The 18,407-nt window shown below is 44.5% G+C and overlaps 1 protein-coding gene across 1 annotated transcript in view; it reads left to right on the top strand.

Moving 5' to 3' along the window:
* SCFD2 (sec1 family domain containing 2) overlaps positions 1-18,407 on the top strand; it is a 398,883-nt gene that overhangs the window by 12,362 nt on the left and 368,114 nt on the right. The window contains 1 exon segment of the mRNA XM_069977619.1: positions 365-492. Coding sequence (XP_069833720.1) covers positions 365-492 — 128 coding nt within the window.

Below are 18,407 nucleotides of genomic sequence, written 5' to 3'. Positions count from 1 at the left end.
GAAGACCCAAGTGTCATGTGCACAGCTTCCCACCATTGTATTGTGTTTACAAGCTTTCATACTGCCTTTCTTTAACGTGCCAAAATTCTATATACGCTGTATATATACACACAAGCTTCAGTCTTTGTGGCTTCAGGGTAATTTACTTATTTTTAGTCTCTTGATTAAATTGTATGGTTTATTCCCCAGCTGTGGACCAGATGAATATGAGCGGAATAAGGAACTCTTACTATTACTTTCAGCACGTGAATGAACAGCGAGGTTACTGTGCAAATAGAACATTTGGGGGATAAGTTCATTTATGTGTGTATATATTACTTATTTTTACATTATTTTTTGACAATTCTGCTTTCTGTATTTCTAGCGATACTGCTGCCAAGTCTCTGTGGGAGTCCATGCTGACTATGAAACAGAAGGAAGCAGTGATGGAAGTAAGAAGACATCTAGTAGATGCAGCCAGCAGAGAGAAGCTGCCCATTAAGATGAGCATGGGTAATTTTTTAATTTAAAGAACATATATTCACTATCAATTTTGTTGTCGATTCAACCCAGATTTTTGCACACAAAAAAAACGTCACAGGGTGTGGATGAGAGTTCTAAAATCTGCTTGATATTGTAATCTACAGCAGAGTTTACCTGTGCAAATCTGCAGCAATTCTGTCCTAATTCTCTATTCACACCAGCATTGTGATTCCAATTTTGGAGGAATGAACATTACTACATTTTCATGGGCTTCCTGTTCCTGTTGTACGCTCTAGCTAAGAATTCAGCCAACTCCCTTTTACTATGTGAGATGCTCTTATGAGTGTAGTGGGAGAGGTTATAGTCAAGAAGTTTGCTGAATTCCAAAGCGCACATCACAGACAGGAAGTCTATAACAAGATGTACACTAGACAGCAAGTGCGGCAATGAAGACAACAGAGCCAGAGACAGTTTGTGTCAAAAGCAGAATAAAAGCATGAAAGACCACAGAAAGATAGTAAAACACTTAATTGAAAATAGGATTTATTGTTGGCAAACCCCTTTAAACTTAGGGTACTATAACAAGCAACGATTATTGGCTGTAATTGGCCGATTACTGGCCGTTCCGTCCGGTAATCGCTTCATGTAATAGCTCATGCTGTAAAATAACCATCAGCCAACATGCACTGATCCTTGGTTTACAACAGGAAACAAAATCCTGATGCCGATAGCGACGGTCGGCTGGCCGTCGCACCTCGCAACAGGAGTGGCGGTAGCAGACAGCCTCTATCTCCTCTCGGCTCCCCGGACAGGTCAACGCCTGCTTGCTTCTCCAGATTGGGCAGTGTAATAGGGCCCTTAGACATATTAGAGACACTTTTCTACTTCCAACACCACCTCCATCCATCCTTTTCTCTGAGTTATGGAAGATAGGTGAACCTCAAGCACGACTGGGTTCATCGATACCCGAGCTTGCAGCATTTGCTGAAGAAGTTGGAAAACATGGATACAACAACCAACAACTATCGCTAAGATGTAACCTTTAGAAGTTTCGTGCAAATTGGGAGACACATCCCACAAGACGTTCACTGGGCTGCAAAATCCCAATAACTTTTGGCCCCTTCTCTCCTAACACCGCTATGCCCACAGGTAAATGGCCACTCTGTCTGTTTACATTGACAGGCTAAATATTGCTGGGCCTTTTGTGGCCCAGGAAACACCCCATGGGTAGTGATGAGTGAACTTGCTAAAAGTTCAGGTTTAGCAACGTTTGTCTGAACCTAACACTTGGCATTTGTCTCCTGGTGTCTGGAGAAGTTGGATGCTGCCCTAGGGAGTCTTGGAAAACATGGCTGCCATAGGCTATATCCATGTATTCCAGGCAGCCCTAGCATATTTAGTTATCACTACCCATGTGCCTTCAAAAATTTATATCTCAGCACTGGAGTGACAGATTGAAGTAAGAGTTATATCCCCCAAGAAGAATAAGTCCTATTGTACTCTGTTTTATTTTAGTCAGCAAAAAGCTACTGACAGGTCCACGTATCCTGCTTTATTCATAGCAAAACAATGACTGAATTTAGGAAAAGGTGTAGAGATGTTTGTGATGGTTAATGGTAGTGAAAATTATTTATAGTAAGAAAGGGGAGAACGTTGGTAAATGAAATAATAGCTTTTTCTAATTTTCCATTGGTTAGGAAAGACTTTTTTGCCTTTGAAGAAGGGCATATATAGTGATATACGGGAATACAGATAGAAGCCATCCGCTCACCAATCTATGAAGCATAGTAGCTGTTCTGCATGCCGTGTATATACATAAATCTTTGTCCATTCTTCCAGTCACAGAGTGTGTTCTATGGAGTAAGCAGATTGTGCAGGAAGCGGCAGAAACCTTAGAATCCTATGGGCACTGCTGGCTCTGGGGAAGAACTCTCTTTTCCCTTTTCTTCTGATCTCTCTTAGTCTCAGCAAGGAACCTTTACTACTATCCGGAAAGAAATGTACATTTTTATTGTACCACCTGGATTAAGGGGCTCTATACATTCCCTTGAAGAAAGTGAGGGATAAGGAAAACCGTTTCTGTTCACATCAAAGTTTCAGAGAATAAACCTTATACTGTTATATCTTTGTAATTCATACTCTTGTTTAATTCATAGACCTGGTCGTTTTTGTTGGCTTTCTTTGTCAGTGGAGAATTATATATTAAGTCTTACAGCCCCCCATGTGGTTGATCTTTCTATGATGGCTGCCCCTAATAGTTTATTAGGATAAGTAACCACAAGTAACCGGTCACACATTAATCCTCTCCTATATAATGATGGATCTCATTGATGGATATTGGTGAATGACAACGCTTGGTCAATCATCTGTCAATCACCTTTTTTCATCTATGCCCCATTGGTTTGACAACTGCTAAACTTGGTGATGTTATTGTATGTGGGTTAAAGGGGATCTCCCTTTGGGACAATTCCCTTTAAAAAAAAATTAAAAAATAAGCAGACTACAAAGTGTCCTGTTTGGATCCCCAGTAGTAAGTGTTCCATAAGTGTAGCAGTAAGTGTTCTGTTTTCCATGCATTGGAAGTTAAGTTATAGTGATATTGTCATTCAACCCCTTACTCTATGTGGTTCTCAGCACCATTCACAAGCTTAGATGCTGCACATTTGATATAGATCTTTTCTGTGTCTTCTTTCTGCTCTAAAATGGCTTCATTTTATCGGTGGACAGTGACACATAGACAGGGCGTCATGGCAGTTGGACCCCCCTCACCCAAGATGGAGATGGCCCACGTGCCTAGGTGACACTGTCCACTGATGAAATGAAGCAGTTTAAGGTATGTTCACACTGAGTGAAAGCTCTGCCGCGGAATCCCGCCTGTCTCAATGTGCCATAGCATCTCTATGATAGAGCGTATGCTCCTCTGCTGCTGCTGCTCAGCCGAATGGCGGCAGCGGAGGAGCGTGCACTCTCTCATAGACGGACTATGGTACACTAAGACAGGCAGGATTCCGCGACGGAATTCTGCCTAATTTACTAGTGTGAACATACCCTTAGAGCAGAAAGAAGACACAGACAAGTTTTATACAGGTATGTATTAAATGTGCAGAATCTAAGCTTGTGGATGGTGCAGAGAACCACACATAGAGTAAGGGGGTGACAGTATCACTTTAAGTACTACACTGTGTCCCTTTAAATTAAACTGTAGTCTTTGTAATACTGGACAGGTCCTCCAGAACAAGAGAAGCTCTTGTATTTGTTGTCCATTCTTCTTCTGTTTGTTATCTGAGCTTTGGCACTTCTGATTGAAGCCATGCAGGCTCCATGGTTCCTGATTCCAGTTGTTTTGTGGTCCTTTGACGTGTAATACCAGCTCATCCTCTGTAACTTATTGTGGTCTGATGCTAGCTTTCTGTTTAACCTTGGTCCATCTTGAAGTCATATCTTGAATTGGAGGCAATTTTGGAAATGCCACCTCAGGCTTCCTTTCACAGAGATAACCATTGTATTCTTAGACTCAGGATTCTTAGCCAGTTCTGTTTCTAATATTGTGTTGTGTATTCGATGATCTGTACTTGTTCCGGATGTGAGGACAGAAAATACTTTACGTACATAAATTTGGAGAACTACATAAAATGTTATGACTGAATGATGAAGGCAGAAGTAACATTGCTGTGGTTATGCTTATGTAATGCTGCGCACATCAGCACACAGGAGTTATGGGTGCTCTTCAGTCAACCTCAGAGCATGTTGAAGATAAATTGGCCTTTCAGCATGACATAATCTTTTTTAAAATAGGTTTCCACTTCTAAACATGATGTTTTTAGGTCCAACATGCTGTGCTGATTTATTTCTGAATAAATCTTTATAGCGGCCAGTGTTCTGTTTTTCCTACACTGAGCTTCACATCACAAAGTTTTGATTAATAAAACTCTGGCTGCATGCATCTACCACTAGAGGGGGCTCTCTGTAGACTCCCTATTTATTGAGTTTAACCTATACAACCATTTATTGAGGATACAGGCAGCTAAGATGTTGTCATTAAAGTTATGTTTATGGAGGTAGGTTCAGGACCTGTGTTCTGTGGAACCTGCTTATTGATTCTCCAGAAGACTGCACTGATGACATGTTATAGTAGGAGTGGGTGTTACTTCTCTCATGGTATATGCAGATCCTCTAAGCTACTATCAGTTTGCTGTCTAGTCTGGGGTGTAAAGTCTGAGAAATTACTCTGTTGCTTACCCATAGAACCTGCAAGGCTGTGTAGACTTTCATGTCCATGGTCTCTCGTGTTGTTACCGATGAATAGCAAATGCACTTGTGGATGTGTAGCATACCTGTATCTGCAAATACGTCATGGCTCTACAGCCTCGGCTCACAGGCGGGAGACCGCCAGCAAGATACCCTTGTTCATACTGAATTACAGCTCCTGAGGGAATTAATCCAGGCGCTGCCGACCCGCAATGACCTGGTCCTACATATTGAGCAGGCCCAGCAGTAAGCAATCGCCTCAGTGAGGTCAGAGGTGGAACAGTTGGCGCAACGCACCTCCACTACAGAAGATGCAATATGGCCGCCATAACTGACAGGGTGGCTTCCCTGGAACACGACATAGATCGCTCCCGGTCACATACCCAGCAGCTTTCCCTTCGCCTGGATGACCAGGAAAACAGAGGGAAACGCAACAATATCCGTCTGAAGGGTCTCCCTGAGCGCCCCCAGGAGGATGATCTCACCCTCCGGGTCACAGAGATTTTCAACATGGCCGCCTCGCGTCCTCTGGACTCCACCTTCACGATAGATCGGGTCCATAGAGTTGCCAGGCCCCAGCAGGGAGAGGTGACTACACCCAGGGACGTGCTGTGCCGCCTACATTACTACTCGGAAAAGGAGCTCATCCTCCAGGCCGTGCGGAACTCTGGAACTGTTCAGTATGAGGGCGTACAGATAAGGCTCTTCCCGGACGTCTCTCCCCGAACTCTCTACATGCGACGGTTGTTGCAGCCTGTCCTGTCGGCCATCAGAGAGGCCGGGGCTACATATCGCTGGGGCCACCCTATACAGGTGATTGTGCGCAGAGGCTCGGCCACCTTCACCCTACGCCGTCATGCTGACTTACCACAGCTGTTCTCGTTTCTGGATATCCCGCCGGTGTCTGTGCCGGACTGGTTGGCGATTGACAGACCGGAGCCACATCAGCAGCCACCTCGCCGCTGTCGGTCTTCACTTCTGAGGAGCGCCCCTTCTTCCCCCAGACGTCAGGCCCCTGAAATTTTGGATCTGTCTCAGGGGATGCCCTTGGAAGCCTGATTTCTTGCAAGTTAAGAGACGCACTCCCGCTGCCACACATTCGGTCTTACGGTGTTGCAGAGTGTTTAGATCGTGATGTAACCCTGTTGCCCCACTTGTGACTTACTGGTCCTGGTTTCACATATGCGCCTTCCAGAGGGGTGTCCTGCCTCTAATGACAGCTGGACACCTGGCTACTCCATGGCTTATCGGGGAGGAAGTCTGCCACTGTATATTGTGTGTGTGTGGGGGGGTCCTTGTGTATCTCCACCTCTTTACTCTCCCTATCCCGGGGGGTACGCTACTTACACATGCTTTCTTTATCCTTGTCCTATATAGTTTTATGCTAAGTTATGTTGTGCCGTGGTCCCGCCTGTCCGGAGCTCTTCCCCCTCTTTCTGTGGGGGGGCTCCTGGCCGTGATGGCTCCAGTGATCGTTCCTCATGTGTTGCTGGCCCGGAGCTGGCCCTAATGGTTTTCTACACTCCTGTCTTTTCTCTACCTCCTTTCTGTTCAGCGGGCCTCTCTCTGGCTCCTGCCTTTGTTTTGCACTTTGGTGCTCTTTCTTCTTAGCTGTCGACCTCCCATCTCCTGAGCGGCCTCGTCTTGCTTTCCCTTTTGCCCTTTTCTACTACATCTCTCCCTATCTCTTTTCCCCTTTTCTTCCCACTTCTTGCCTACTTTCCCACTCCTCTCCTGCCCCTTCCTCCCCCCCCCCCCCGGTGTTCCCTTTACCCCGTGTATTTGTTTGTCACCCTTCGTGTCCAGTAGTGTTTTCCCCCATGGCTCAGCACTCCCAGACGGTGCTGCCTCTCGGACCCAGTCTTTCGAGCCTGGATTCGGGTTGGGAGGGGCGTCGCCTCGGAATTTATTGTCAACACGACTTGGGTGACTGCTGCGGACCTCGTTGTTAGGTCTGATCCGGCCCCCCTGGGACCTTTGCGCACTAATCAGCTGGTGCACTACCTTCGCACACTGCCCTCCTCTAATTAGCTATCCTCCTCAAAGACGTATTTTGAATCATTGTGCGATTGTGTGGGCCCTCTCCGACACTCCCTGTCCCTAATTTACAGTGAGTTGGTGTTGCCGCCCGACCAGGACCCCCCTCTGTTCCTGACTAAATGGGAAGAGGATCTGCAGTTGACGTTGACCCCAGCCCAGCGTACAGATATCCTTACTCTTGCGCATAAATGCTCCATTAGATCACGTTTTTAAGAGGCTGGCTATAAAATAGTCTCGCGCTGGTATAGGGTCCCCGTCAAATTGCACTCGATTTGGCCCGAGGTCGATCCTACCTGTTGAAGATGCGGACTTGCCACTATAGACTTTACGCCTGCGCTCTTCCTGCTTCATCACAGCGACATGTCCACCAAAAAATATTGCCGATATTATCGCCATATCCTTCGCTTTCTTGTAATGACGGCACGAGGCCTGCATTCCCTTATATTGGAAATGGGTGGAGGCTCCCCCTATCTCTCTCTGGATTCGGAAGGTGAATGAGGTAATGAGAATGGAAGACTTGACTTCCTCCCTCCAGAACTCCAATGCTCAGTTTTACCGGACTTGGCTTCCATGGATGGACTTCCAACAATCCTCGGAATATACGGAACTTCTCGGAGAACCTGCTTCCCCTACTGACTGAGGTGGTTTTGACCGCAGTCTTCTCTTGGCTCTCCTTGTGCCGTTTTGTCTCCCCTTATCTGTATTGTCTTGTCTTATGTTGCCTTCATTGCCCCCCCCCCTTCCCCGTCCAATCCTCTTGTTCCTTGCTCCCCCCCCCTTTTTACTCCTACCTTTGCCTCATTTCTTGGAGTCACGTTAGGCTCCGGAGTGGATTCACTTCATCTCTTCTCTCTATCTCCTGTTATTTTCTTCTCTTTTGGAAAAGTTAGAAACAGTGGGTATAGGGGGTCAGTGACGGGACGCCCCGATGTCTTTATTGTGCCTTTTCCAGACAGTTCTGTGTCACGTTACAACTGTACCATGTTTTATACTGTTTCTTTTTTTTACGGGTGACATGTTGTTCAGTTTACGGAATACTATTATTGTGCACTTGTTCTGCTTGCGGGGCTGCGTCCCCTTTACTGACCCGCCATTGGAGTTTGTTAAATAAAAGAATTTATAAAAAAAGAACAAAGTGTTAAGTGCTTCCCAAAATGTTAGGAATTGATACAATTTTTTTTACTGTAGTCTTGTCTTCCACAATTTGTCACTTTGTTATATTAATATATAAGGAGGTCCTGGCAGCAATGACTGCTCCCTACCTAATTATTTAAATGTTTCTAGAAGAATTAACAGAGGACTAGCGCAAAATAGAGCTCTATGCTAAAGACTCCAGAACAAAAGTAGTCACCAGTCCTCTAACATTCATCTATATTAGCAGAAAGACTTTCACCCTAAACAGCAAAGCAGGATGGATTCTGGATGTGAAGCTTGTCATTAAGAAAACAGTCATAAAGATGTGATTAATACATGGTTTGCTGCTGTATGTTTCTGTCTCTCCTCCCAACTAAACTATAAAATTTAAAAAAAAAAATTGGGGTTACATTCCCCAACAGAAGTGATAGGGTTTGGATTAGTGTAGGGCTGTCCATTTGTCTAGGCAATTGTGCATTGCCATAAAGAGCTGTACAGGAGTTGTTTTGGGGTTGTAATGTTGCTTAAAGCCACTTTGTGTATGGAAATTGTTTTTTTTTTTCTTCACATCACCTGGTTGGTGCTAGTGTGTATATAGTGGTGAAGTGGCCCATTTTTTAAACCGCTGCCCAATTCCTACCATCTGCGCTGTTTTTTTCTATCTGAATATATTCCCACTCTGTGCACCATGCTGGCCTAATTGTAGATAGAGAAACCAGCGCAGATGGCATAAATTGACTGCACCAGGTGATATGGAAAAAGAATGTCCATATGCCAAGTGGTACATTCAGTTTATTGCTTTCTCTGTGATTTTTTTTTTCATTAGCATCCTTTTTTTTACTATTACTGATTGGTAACAATCCTTTAGCTCTGCATGAAGAGAACCAGATTAGGAAACTTACTATGCAATCATGCATAATTGTAAACTTTCAGTTGTCACCTTTTGAATTCTTCCAATCTGGCAGCATGTGCCAACCATGTTTATCCTTTGAAACCATCACAGCTTTGTAGAACCTCTAAATATTCTAGTGATATCATGTTATGTAATACATCTTCATAGAGAGGATATTCCTGTCATTTGTTGATTTGATTGGATGGAATATACCATTTTCCCTTTGTACCTCTTAAGTACATATTGATGCATTAAGGATATTTTTCTTAGCAAGCAGAGGATCAAACTTAAAAAGCAGATGGTAGGATGCTGGCGCCTTGGTCATGTGTTTTGGAAGGCGACGCGCTCTATATAGCCAATACACCTTTCTGCCAAAGCATACCATGTGTCATGGTCAGATACAGCTGCCAACTATTAAGCTCTAAAATAGAATGGAGCTGGACCACCATGATGTCTTGAAGTAAGGCTCCAACGTCTCCATCATGGCCTTAGTCTATGAACCAGAGGAAAATTCCTTTTTATGCCAGTCTTAATGGTAAGGTACTAATTATTATTGGCGAATGTGTTTGATTTTTATTGCAGGTTTATATTGGATGTAATTTTGGATGAGTTTGATTTATAACATCAACCTTTCAACTTTTTATATTTATAAGGGCAAAGTTGATGCATTGTGTCACCATAATGTAAAAGTTTACATTTTAAAGTATATTATAAAATGCAGCAAAATAACAGGATTTTCAGTTACTTAAGTAGATAGTATTACATGGTGCTCTGTTTAGTATTCAGGTCCCTCATTCATCTCGGTTATTTCTCAATGGCCCGGTTTATTAGTTCCCTATTGGATTCACCAGTTCCTGGTGTTATAGGTATCTGATTATTTTGTAATCCCTTTTTGCCCATATTTATTTAATATGTGGACTGTGTCCCACTGTTTTTACCACGCAGGCTACTATGAGTGATAGTTGGGCTTTGACTAGAGATTTCCAAAGGGCTACTAAGTTTGCTTGTTCCTGTTGTGAATGGTTCTCAATTCGTACCAGACTGTTGTCTATCTGCTCCAAATTAAGTATGCTTAGATATATATATGCATATGCATATGAAGAACCACTATGACGCCATGTCAAGGTAGAACTTGTTTATTATAAGCGTTACAGAAGGTTATGTAGCAGCAAGAAGTCAGAACAAAGAGGGGAGTTATATAGATAAGATGCCAGGCTATTATACGCCATGGTCCGGTTCCTTATTTGCATAGTGGGTTGTGTTACATAGCTCATGGATTACCTAGTTGTACACAGTCTCTCTCCTTTATGCGTTGTCCAGGATATGGGGGCCATCTTTAACAATAGAATATACAGAATTGTCTTTATTTCCACAACATACCTTGGGCACATTCAGCACCTCTCCACCAAGACACGCTTAGATTTGTGACCCCCAGTGAGAAAATCATTGACATCAGGAAATTTTCACACATAGTAAGTAGTGTTGGGCGGGCTTGCTAAACTGTTTGGGTTCAGCAATGTTCTCTAAACCCGAATGCTTGGCATTTGACTCCTGGTGGCTGGAGAAGTCGGATGCTGCCCTAAGGAGTCCTGGGAAATACATATGAATACAGCCATATTCTGGGGTGGCATCCAACTTCTCCAGCTGGCAGTAGTCAAATGCCGAGCGTTTTTGGTCATAGAATGTTGTTGAATCTGAACAGTTCGGCAAGTTTACTCAGCACTAATAGTAAGACAAATTGAGCCTTAGTAAAGCGGAGCCCTGGAGGGTTGCTTGAAAGGCGTAGTACACGCAAAAAAAATTCTTTCAAATCAACTGAAACCAGAAAGTGCCATAGATTTGTAATTCACTTCTATTAAAAAAAGATCTCCAGTCCTCCAGTACTGTACTGCTGTATGTCCTGCAGGAAGTGGTGTATTCTTTCCAGTCTGACACTGTGCTCTCTGCTGCCACCTCTGTCCATGTCAGAAACTGTCCAGAACAGTAGCAAAACCACATAGAAAACCTTTCCTGCTCTTCAGACTGTAAAATAATACCAATTCATGCAGGACATACAGTAGCTGTAAGGACTGCAAACCTGTTAGCGGGTAAATCAAGGTATAAAAGCCTATAGCTATATAGGACCTCTCAGCAGGATAACACACATACCGTTATTATCCACATAGTCCTTTCCAGTGCCAAAGTATAAACCTTAAATATGTAAATGAGACTCATAAAAAAAGCCTTATGTTTTACCACTAGAAGGGACTATGAAGTATGTATGTATGTGCACGTGTATATATATATATATATATATATATATATATATATATATAGGCATGCCCAGAGAAGCTCTGTCTAGCCATGCGCCTATTATTACCCCTGGTCAGCTGCTGACAGGTCCTCTTCATACTCCTTGGTAAGGATGGTCTGAACCTGCCGAGGTTCGGGTTCGTATTAACCCGAACTCTCGGCATCAGATTCCCGCTGTCTGCCCGCTCCGTGCAGCGGGTGGATACAGCGGGAGGACCGCCTGGAAAACTGGGATACAGCCTATGGCTATGGCTGTATCCCAGTCTTCCAGGCGGTCCTCCCGCTGTATCCACCCTCTCCACGGAGCGGCCAGACAGCGGAATCATTACCGAGAGTTTGGGTTCATACGAGCCCGAACCTCGGCAGGTTCGGACCATCCCTACTCCTTAGCTAAGCTCTGGCCGGCATCTGTTCCCCAGAGGGAAATAGAGAAAATCAGCAGTAGTTATACCCCTGTGTTCTCTGCAGGATTTCTTCAAGGTGCTGTCTTCGCAACCTACAAAAAAGTCTGTAGACAGATGTGAAAAATGAACTGATGTACTGAATGAATGAGACAAATTTTATTATGCGTGTGCTGGGTTTGATAGTCCCCTTAGGTTTGTTATTAGTAAATAGGCTCTAGATGTATAGTTTTCTGCAGTAGTGACCCTTATTTCTGGCATATGTGCCCCTGTTCTTTATAGATAACGGATGGCCGTTTTGCCGCTCTATACTCCAGCATCTGATTATGTCAGCAGCAGGCCACGTTCTCCTCAAGAAAGCCGATGCTTTCCGAGCACAGCGTGGAATACTTTCATGTGGAAACATCCTTCTTTTAATCTCATTTCAAATATTTCTTTACTTGTCTGCATAAAACCACTGAGCAACAAAGACTGCTTTGTTAACCAAACATGTCTGGAAATTTTCAAGATTTCTGCATTTGCCTTTTGGTGAAGTTTTGCTGTTCTAGGCACCGTCCATTAGCGTCTTTGCTTGTTTGCCTTTCGCACAGAACCTGCAGGTACATGACTTTGTTAATGTGAGATGAGGGGCTAAAAACACAACTTTTGAATTGCAAAAGTAAACACAAATTTTGATTTATGACAAGGTTACATGTCTTATTCTATACGAAATCCATACAACTAGTAAACTTTATTGGTTATGGGAATCCTGGGGCAGTATGATATAACTAATGTTTTATTACATACTACGAAAAACAGGCAACCCAATAGAAAGATAGGTAAAAATTAATAAATGGAATTAAGCAAAACTTTAAAGGACAATGCCGACATTGTCAAAAAAAAACAAAAAAAAAACACTGACACACACAGTTTTCATACTCACCATCCCTCCGGTGATGATCGCCGATTGAATTTCCCACCGACCACGTCCCCGTCTGTTCCAGTCTGCGTCTTCGGATCTCCCTCACTTCCAGGTTCCAGTGAAATTAAAGGAGAAGTCCAGCTAATTTTTTTTTTTAAAGAATTGTATTGTCCCCCACAGGGGCGGATTAACTTACCATAGGCCCCGGGCTGTTCCCCAAGCCTGGCCCCCCACCCCACTGTAACTATGGCAGCATTAGCGTGTTGCTCATAGTACAGGATAGATAATGTCATGTTGCCCTGATTTGTGCAAAATTATGGTAAAAAAAGTAATGTTGTTGGCAAATCATGGCAGAAATGTAGCCTGGAGACAGTACACCACTAAAAGTATAAGTCTTTTTGGGTGGCCATGGGCCCCCTAGGAGCTCAGGACCCTGGGCTACCGCCCGAAATGGACCTATTGTAATCCACTACTGGTCTCCCAAAAGTTATTCAAATCACCAAAATACACTTATTACGGGAAATGCACATAAAGTGCTTTTTTCCCTGCACTTCCTACTACATCAAGGCTTCACTTCCTGGATAACATGGTGATGTCACTTCCTGGATAAAATGGTGATGTCACAACCCGACACCCAGAGCTGTGCGGGCTGTGGCTGCTGGAGAGGATGATGGCAGGGTGACACTGAGGGACACAGGGCACTGGAGGGACACTGAGCGTCCCTCTGCCATCATCCTCTCCAGCAGCCACAGCCCGCACAGCTCTGGGAGTCGGTTTGTGACATCACCATGTTATCCAGGAAGTGAAGCCTTGATGCAGTAGTAAGTGCAGGGAAAAAGCACTTTATAAGCATTTCCCATAATAAGTGTATATTGGTGGTTTGTATAACTTTTTTTTTTTTTTTGGGGGGGGGGGGGGGCAATACAATACTTTAATAAAAAATTTCGCCGAACTTCTCCTTTAACCCCTTGCCGCAAAATGACGTTTGGGGAACGTCATGTAAAACAAGTAGTTCCCGCAACATGACGTTCCCCAAATGTCATGCTTTCCCTGCCTCCCCCCGCTGTCCCTAACGGTGATCAGGCAGCGGGAGGAGGCTATGTCACATAGCTTCCTCCCGCTGCCTCTGCCCGGAGGGGAGCCGCGCTCCCCGCGGGCAGTTAACCCCATAAACGCCACGGTCAATGCGACCGCAGCGTCTATGGGGAGATTCAGTATCCTCCTGGCGATCGGGCGGCGGGAGGAGGCTGCAGAACGTTGCCTCCTCCCGCCGCCACTTCTGTTATGTCCCCTGGCCCCCTTCCCCAGTCCCCCTGATACCGGCGGATCGCCGCTGTTACCGTTACAGCGGCGATCCGCCGGTATCGGGCATTACCGGCGCCGCCGACAGCATTCATCTCCCCCCACCGTGAATCCACGGTGGGGGGAGATGAAAATGTATCCCCCAGACCCCAGATCAGCCCCCCTAGTGGGCGATAATTAACCCGCTCCCTCCCCCCGGGCGGCCATCAGATCAAAGATGGCCGCCCCCATCCCTACTATATACCGCCCATCGCCTGTTCCCAGTGCAAAGAAGCACTTTTTATACCCTGTCACCATAAATCATTGGTGACAGGGGATAAAAAGTGTCAGTGTGTCGCCCCCCCAAGTCGCCCCCCACCCCCCCAGTCACCCCCGTCCCCCAGTCACCCCCCTTCCCCTTATACGTTACCTGATCCTGGAGCTCCTTCCTCCTCGACGTCCTGGCTGGTTGTGAAGTGCGCATGCGCTACACAACCAGCCAACTCCAATTTGGTCTCTGTCACTGAACTATGATTACTGTGATAGAAAATATCACAGTAATCATAGTAATACAGTGAAAATGAATGTATAAAGTACAAAAAGTGACAAACATACAAAAAAATAAAACACACACTTTTTATTATAGTAATAACTGCAGTTTACTCCCAAATTACCCCTAACTCCCCCAGATTACCTATAACCACCGCAGGTTGCCCGTAATCACGCCAGATTGCACGTAATCACGCCCGATTGCACGTAATCACCGCACGTTGCCCGTAACCACCGCACGTTGCCCATAACCACCGCACGTTGCCTCTAACCACCGCACATTGCCCATAACCACCGCACGTTGCCCATAACCACCGCACGTTGCCTCTAACCACCGCACGTTGCCCATAACCACCGCACGTTGCCCATAACCACCGCACGTTGCCCATAACCACCGCACGTTGCCCTTAACCACCGCACGTTGCCCATAACCACCGCACGTTGCCCATAACCACCGCACGTTGCCCATAACCACCGCACGTTGCCCGTAACCACCGCACGTTGCCCGTAACCACCGCACGTTGCCCGTAACCACCCCATGTTGACCGTAACCACCCAGAATTGCCATTTACCCCCTCCAGCAGTCCGTAATCAGCCCCGATTGTCCGTAACCCCCCAGATTGCACGTAACCACCGCACGTTGCCTATAACCACCGCACATTGCCTATAACTCACACACGTTGCCAGTGACCCCCTCCAGATTGCTTGTAACCACACCAGATTGCCGTAACCACCCAAAATTACATGTACCCACCCCTGATTACCTATAAGCACTTCAGTTTATCCGTAACCACCCCAGATTGTCTGTAACCACCCCATGTTGCCCGTAACCACCCCAGATTGTCTGTAACCACCCCATGTTGCCCGTAACCACCGCAGATTGTCTGTAACCACCCCATGTTGCTGTAACCACCGCTGGTTTCCCCTAATCACACGTAATTCCCCCGAGATTGCCTCAGACCACCGCACGTTGCCTCCGACCACCGCACGTTGCCTCTAACCACCCCAAATTGCCAGTGACCCTCTCCAGATTGCCCGTAACCACGCCAGATTGCCTGTAACGACCCCAAATTACAGGTACCCATCCCAGATTACCTATAAGCACTTCAGTTTATCCGTAACCACCCCACGTTGCCCGTTACCACCCCACGTTGCCGTAACCACCCCAGATTTTCTGTCACCACCGCAGGTTGCCCATAACCACCCCAGGTTGCCCATAACCACACCAGGTTGCCCATAACCACACCAGGTTGCCTGTGACCACCCCAGGTTTCCCGTGACCACCCCAGGTTGCCCGTGACCACCCCAGGTTGCCCGTAACCACCCCACATTATCTGTAATCTCATTTTTTATTGTATTTTAGTAACTGCGGTATTCTAATAACCATTACTAGCTGCGGTTTTGCTCCAGCAAATTGGCGCTCCCTTCCTTCTGAGCCCTGCTGTGTGCCCATACAGTGGTTTATGCCCACATATGGGGTACCGTTTTACTCAGAAGAAGCTGCGTTACAGATTTTGGGGTACGTTTTTTCTCCCATTCCTCGTAAAATTAAGAAATTTTAAACTAAACGAACATATTATTGGAAAAATTTGAGTTTTTCATTTTTACTGTCTTATTTTGAATACTTTCCTCTAATACCTGTGGGGTCAAACCGCTCACTGCACCCCAAGATGAGTTCTTTGAGGGGTGTACTTTCCTAAATGGGGTGACTTTTGGTGGGGTTCTATTTTGCTGACACTACAGGGGCGCTGCAAACGCACCTGGCGCTCAGAAACTTCTTCGGAAAAATCTGCACTGAAAATGCTAATTGGCGCTCCTTCCCTTCTGAGCCCGGCTGTGTGCCCATATAGTGGTTTATGCCCACATATGGGGTACCGTTCTATTCAGGAGAACCTGCGTTACAGATTTGGGCATGCAGCTTCTCCCCTGTTCCTAGTGAAATTGAGAAATTTCAAACTAAACGAACATATTATTGGAAAAATTCAAGTTTTTCAATTTTACTGTCTTATTTTGAATACTTTTCTCTAATAACTGTGGGGTCAAAATGATCACCACACCCCAAGATGAATTCTTTGAGGGGTGTACTTTCCAAAATGGGGTGACTTTTGGGGGGTTTCTCTTCTGCGGACACTACAGGGGCGCTGCAAACGCACCTGGCGCTCAGAAACTACTTCAGCAAAATCTGAACTGAAAATGCTAATTGGCGCTCCTTCCCTTCTGAGCCCAGCTGTGTGGCCATACAGTGGTTTATGCCCACATATGGGGTTCCGTTGTACTCAGGAGAACCTGCGTTACAAATTTTGGGGTGCAGATTCTCTCATGTTCCTTGTGAAATTGAGAAATTTAAAACTAAACAAACATATTATTGGAAAAATTCAAGTTTTTCATTTTTACTGTCTAATTTTAAATACTTACCTCTAATACCTGTGGGGTCAAAATGGTCACCACATCCCAAGATGAATTCTTTGAGGGGTGTACTTTCCAAAATGGGGTGACTTTTGGGGGGTTTCTCTTCTGCGGACACTACAGGGGCGCTGCAAACGCACCTGGCGCTCAGAAACTTCTTCAGCAAAATCTGCATTGAAAAAGCTAATTGGCGCTCCCTTCCTTCTGAGCCCTCCTGTGTGCCCATACAGTGGTTTATGCCCACATATGGGGTACCGTTGTATTCACGAGAACCTGCATTACAAATTTTGGGGTAATTTTTTTCTCTTGTTCCTCGTGAAATTGAGAAATTTCAAACTAAACAAACATATTATTGGAAAAATTCGTGTTTTTAATTTTTACTGTCTAATTTTGAATACTTTCCTCTAATGCATGTGGGGTCAAAATGCTCATCCTACCCAAAGAGGAATTCTTTGAGGGGTGTACTTTTGAAAATGGGGTGACTTTTGGGGGGATTCTATTCTGCGGACACTACAGGGGCTCTGCAAATGCACCTGGCGCTCAGAAACTTCTTCAGCAAAATCTGCATTAAAAAAGCTAATTGGCGCTCCTTCCCTTCTGAGCCCGGCTGTGTGCCCATACAGTGGTTTACGCCCACATATGGGGTACCGTTGTATTCAGGAGAACCTGCGTTACAAATTTTGGCATGCTTTTTTTCTCATGTTCCTTTTGAAAATGAGAAACTTTAATCTAAACGTATATATTATTTGAAAATTTAAATTTTCGATTTTTTTTTTACGGCCTAATTGTGAATACTTTCCTCCAGCCCCTGTAGGGTTAAAATGCTCATTATACCCCTAGATTAATTCTTCAAGGTGTCTAGTTTCCAAAATGGGGTCACTTCCAGTATACAAGCCTTCTAAATCCATTTAAAAAAAGAACTGGTCCCTAAAAAAAATCAGTTTTGGAAATTTTCACAAAATGTGATAATTTGCTAATAAATTTCTAAGCCCCATAACACCCTAAAAAAGTAAAATATGTTTCCCAAATTATGCCAGAATAAAGAGGACATATTGGTAATGTGATTTAGTAACTAATTTATGTGATATGACTTCCATTTTAAAAGCAGAGAATTTCAGAAGTTCATAAAATGCAAAATTTTCAAATTTTTCATGATATTTTGATGTTTTTCACAAAAAATACACAAAGTAGTGACCAATTTTTGCTACTAATATAAAGTGTCATATGTGACAAAAAAACAATTTCAGAATCGCTAGCATATGTTAAAGCATCACTGAGCTACAAGCGCATAAAGTGAGACAGGTCAGATTTTGAAAAATGAGCCTGGTCATTAAGGGCAAAACAGGCTTTAGAGGCAAGGGGTTAATGGGAGAGAAAAGGCTGCTGGTGCGCATGTGGCCAGATAGCAAATTAACATACATTACAAAGTAAAACGCTGGAGTTCTCCTTAACCCTTCGTCATATACAATAGGCCTGACAGGCACATCTCTTTTACTTTCATTTCTCCTTCCTCACCAGATTGTGAGGAAATACCCTCCCTCCAGGTAGTCTCCTGTCTCTAGCAGCTCTGTGAAACCTCATACGACAGTTGAATTTCTTTATGGGAATCATCTATATCTATAAGGGGTTTTCTGGGCAAACTGAAACTTTCCATACGGCCTCTTCTTGCATTAAACTGAATTCCAGAGAATTTTTTTTCTTTCAAATCAACTCGTGTCAGAAAGTTAAATAGATTTCTAATTTACTTTTATTTAAGAAATCTCAAGTATTCCACTACTTATCAGCTGCGGTATGTTCTGCA

This window comes from Dendropsophus ebraccatus, chromosome 7 (genome assembly GCF_027789765.1).
Source record: "Dendropsophus ebraccatus isolate aDenEbr1 chromosome 7, aDenEbr1.pat, whole genome shotgun sequence".
Classification (NCBI taxonomy): Eukaryota; Metazoa; Chordata; class Amphibia; order Anura; family Hylidae; genus Dendropsophus; species Dendropsophus ebraccatus.
The sequence above is the reverse complement of the archived record's forward strand: the minus strand, read 5'-3'. Positions and strand labels throughout refer to the sequence as shown.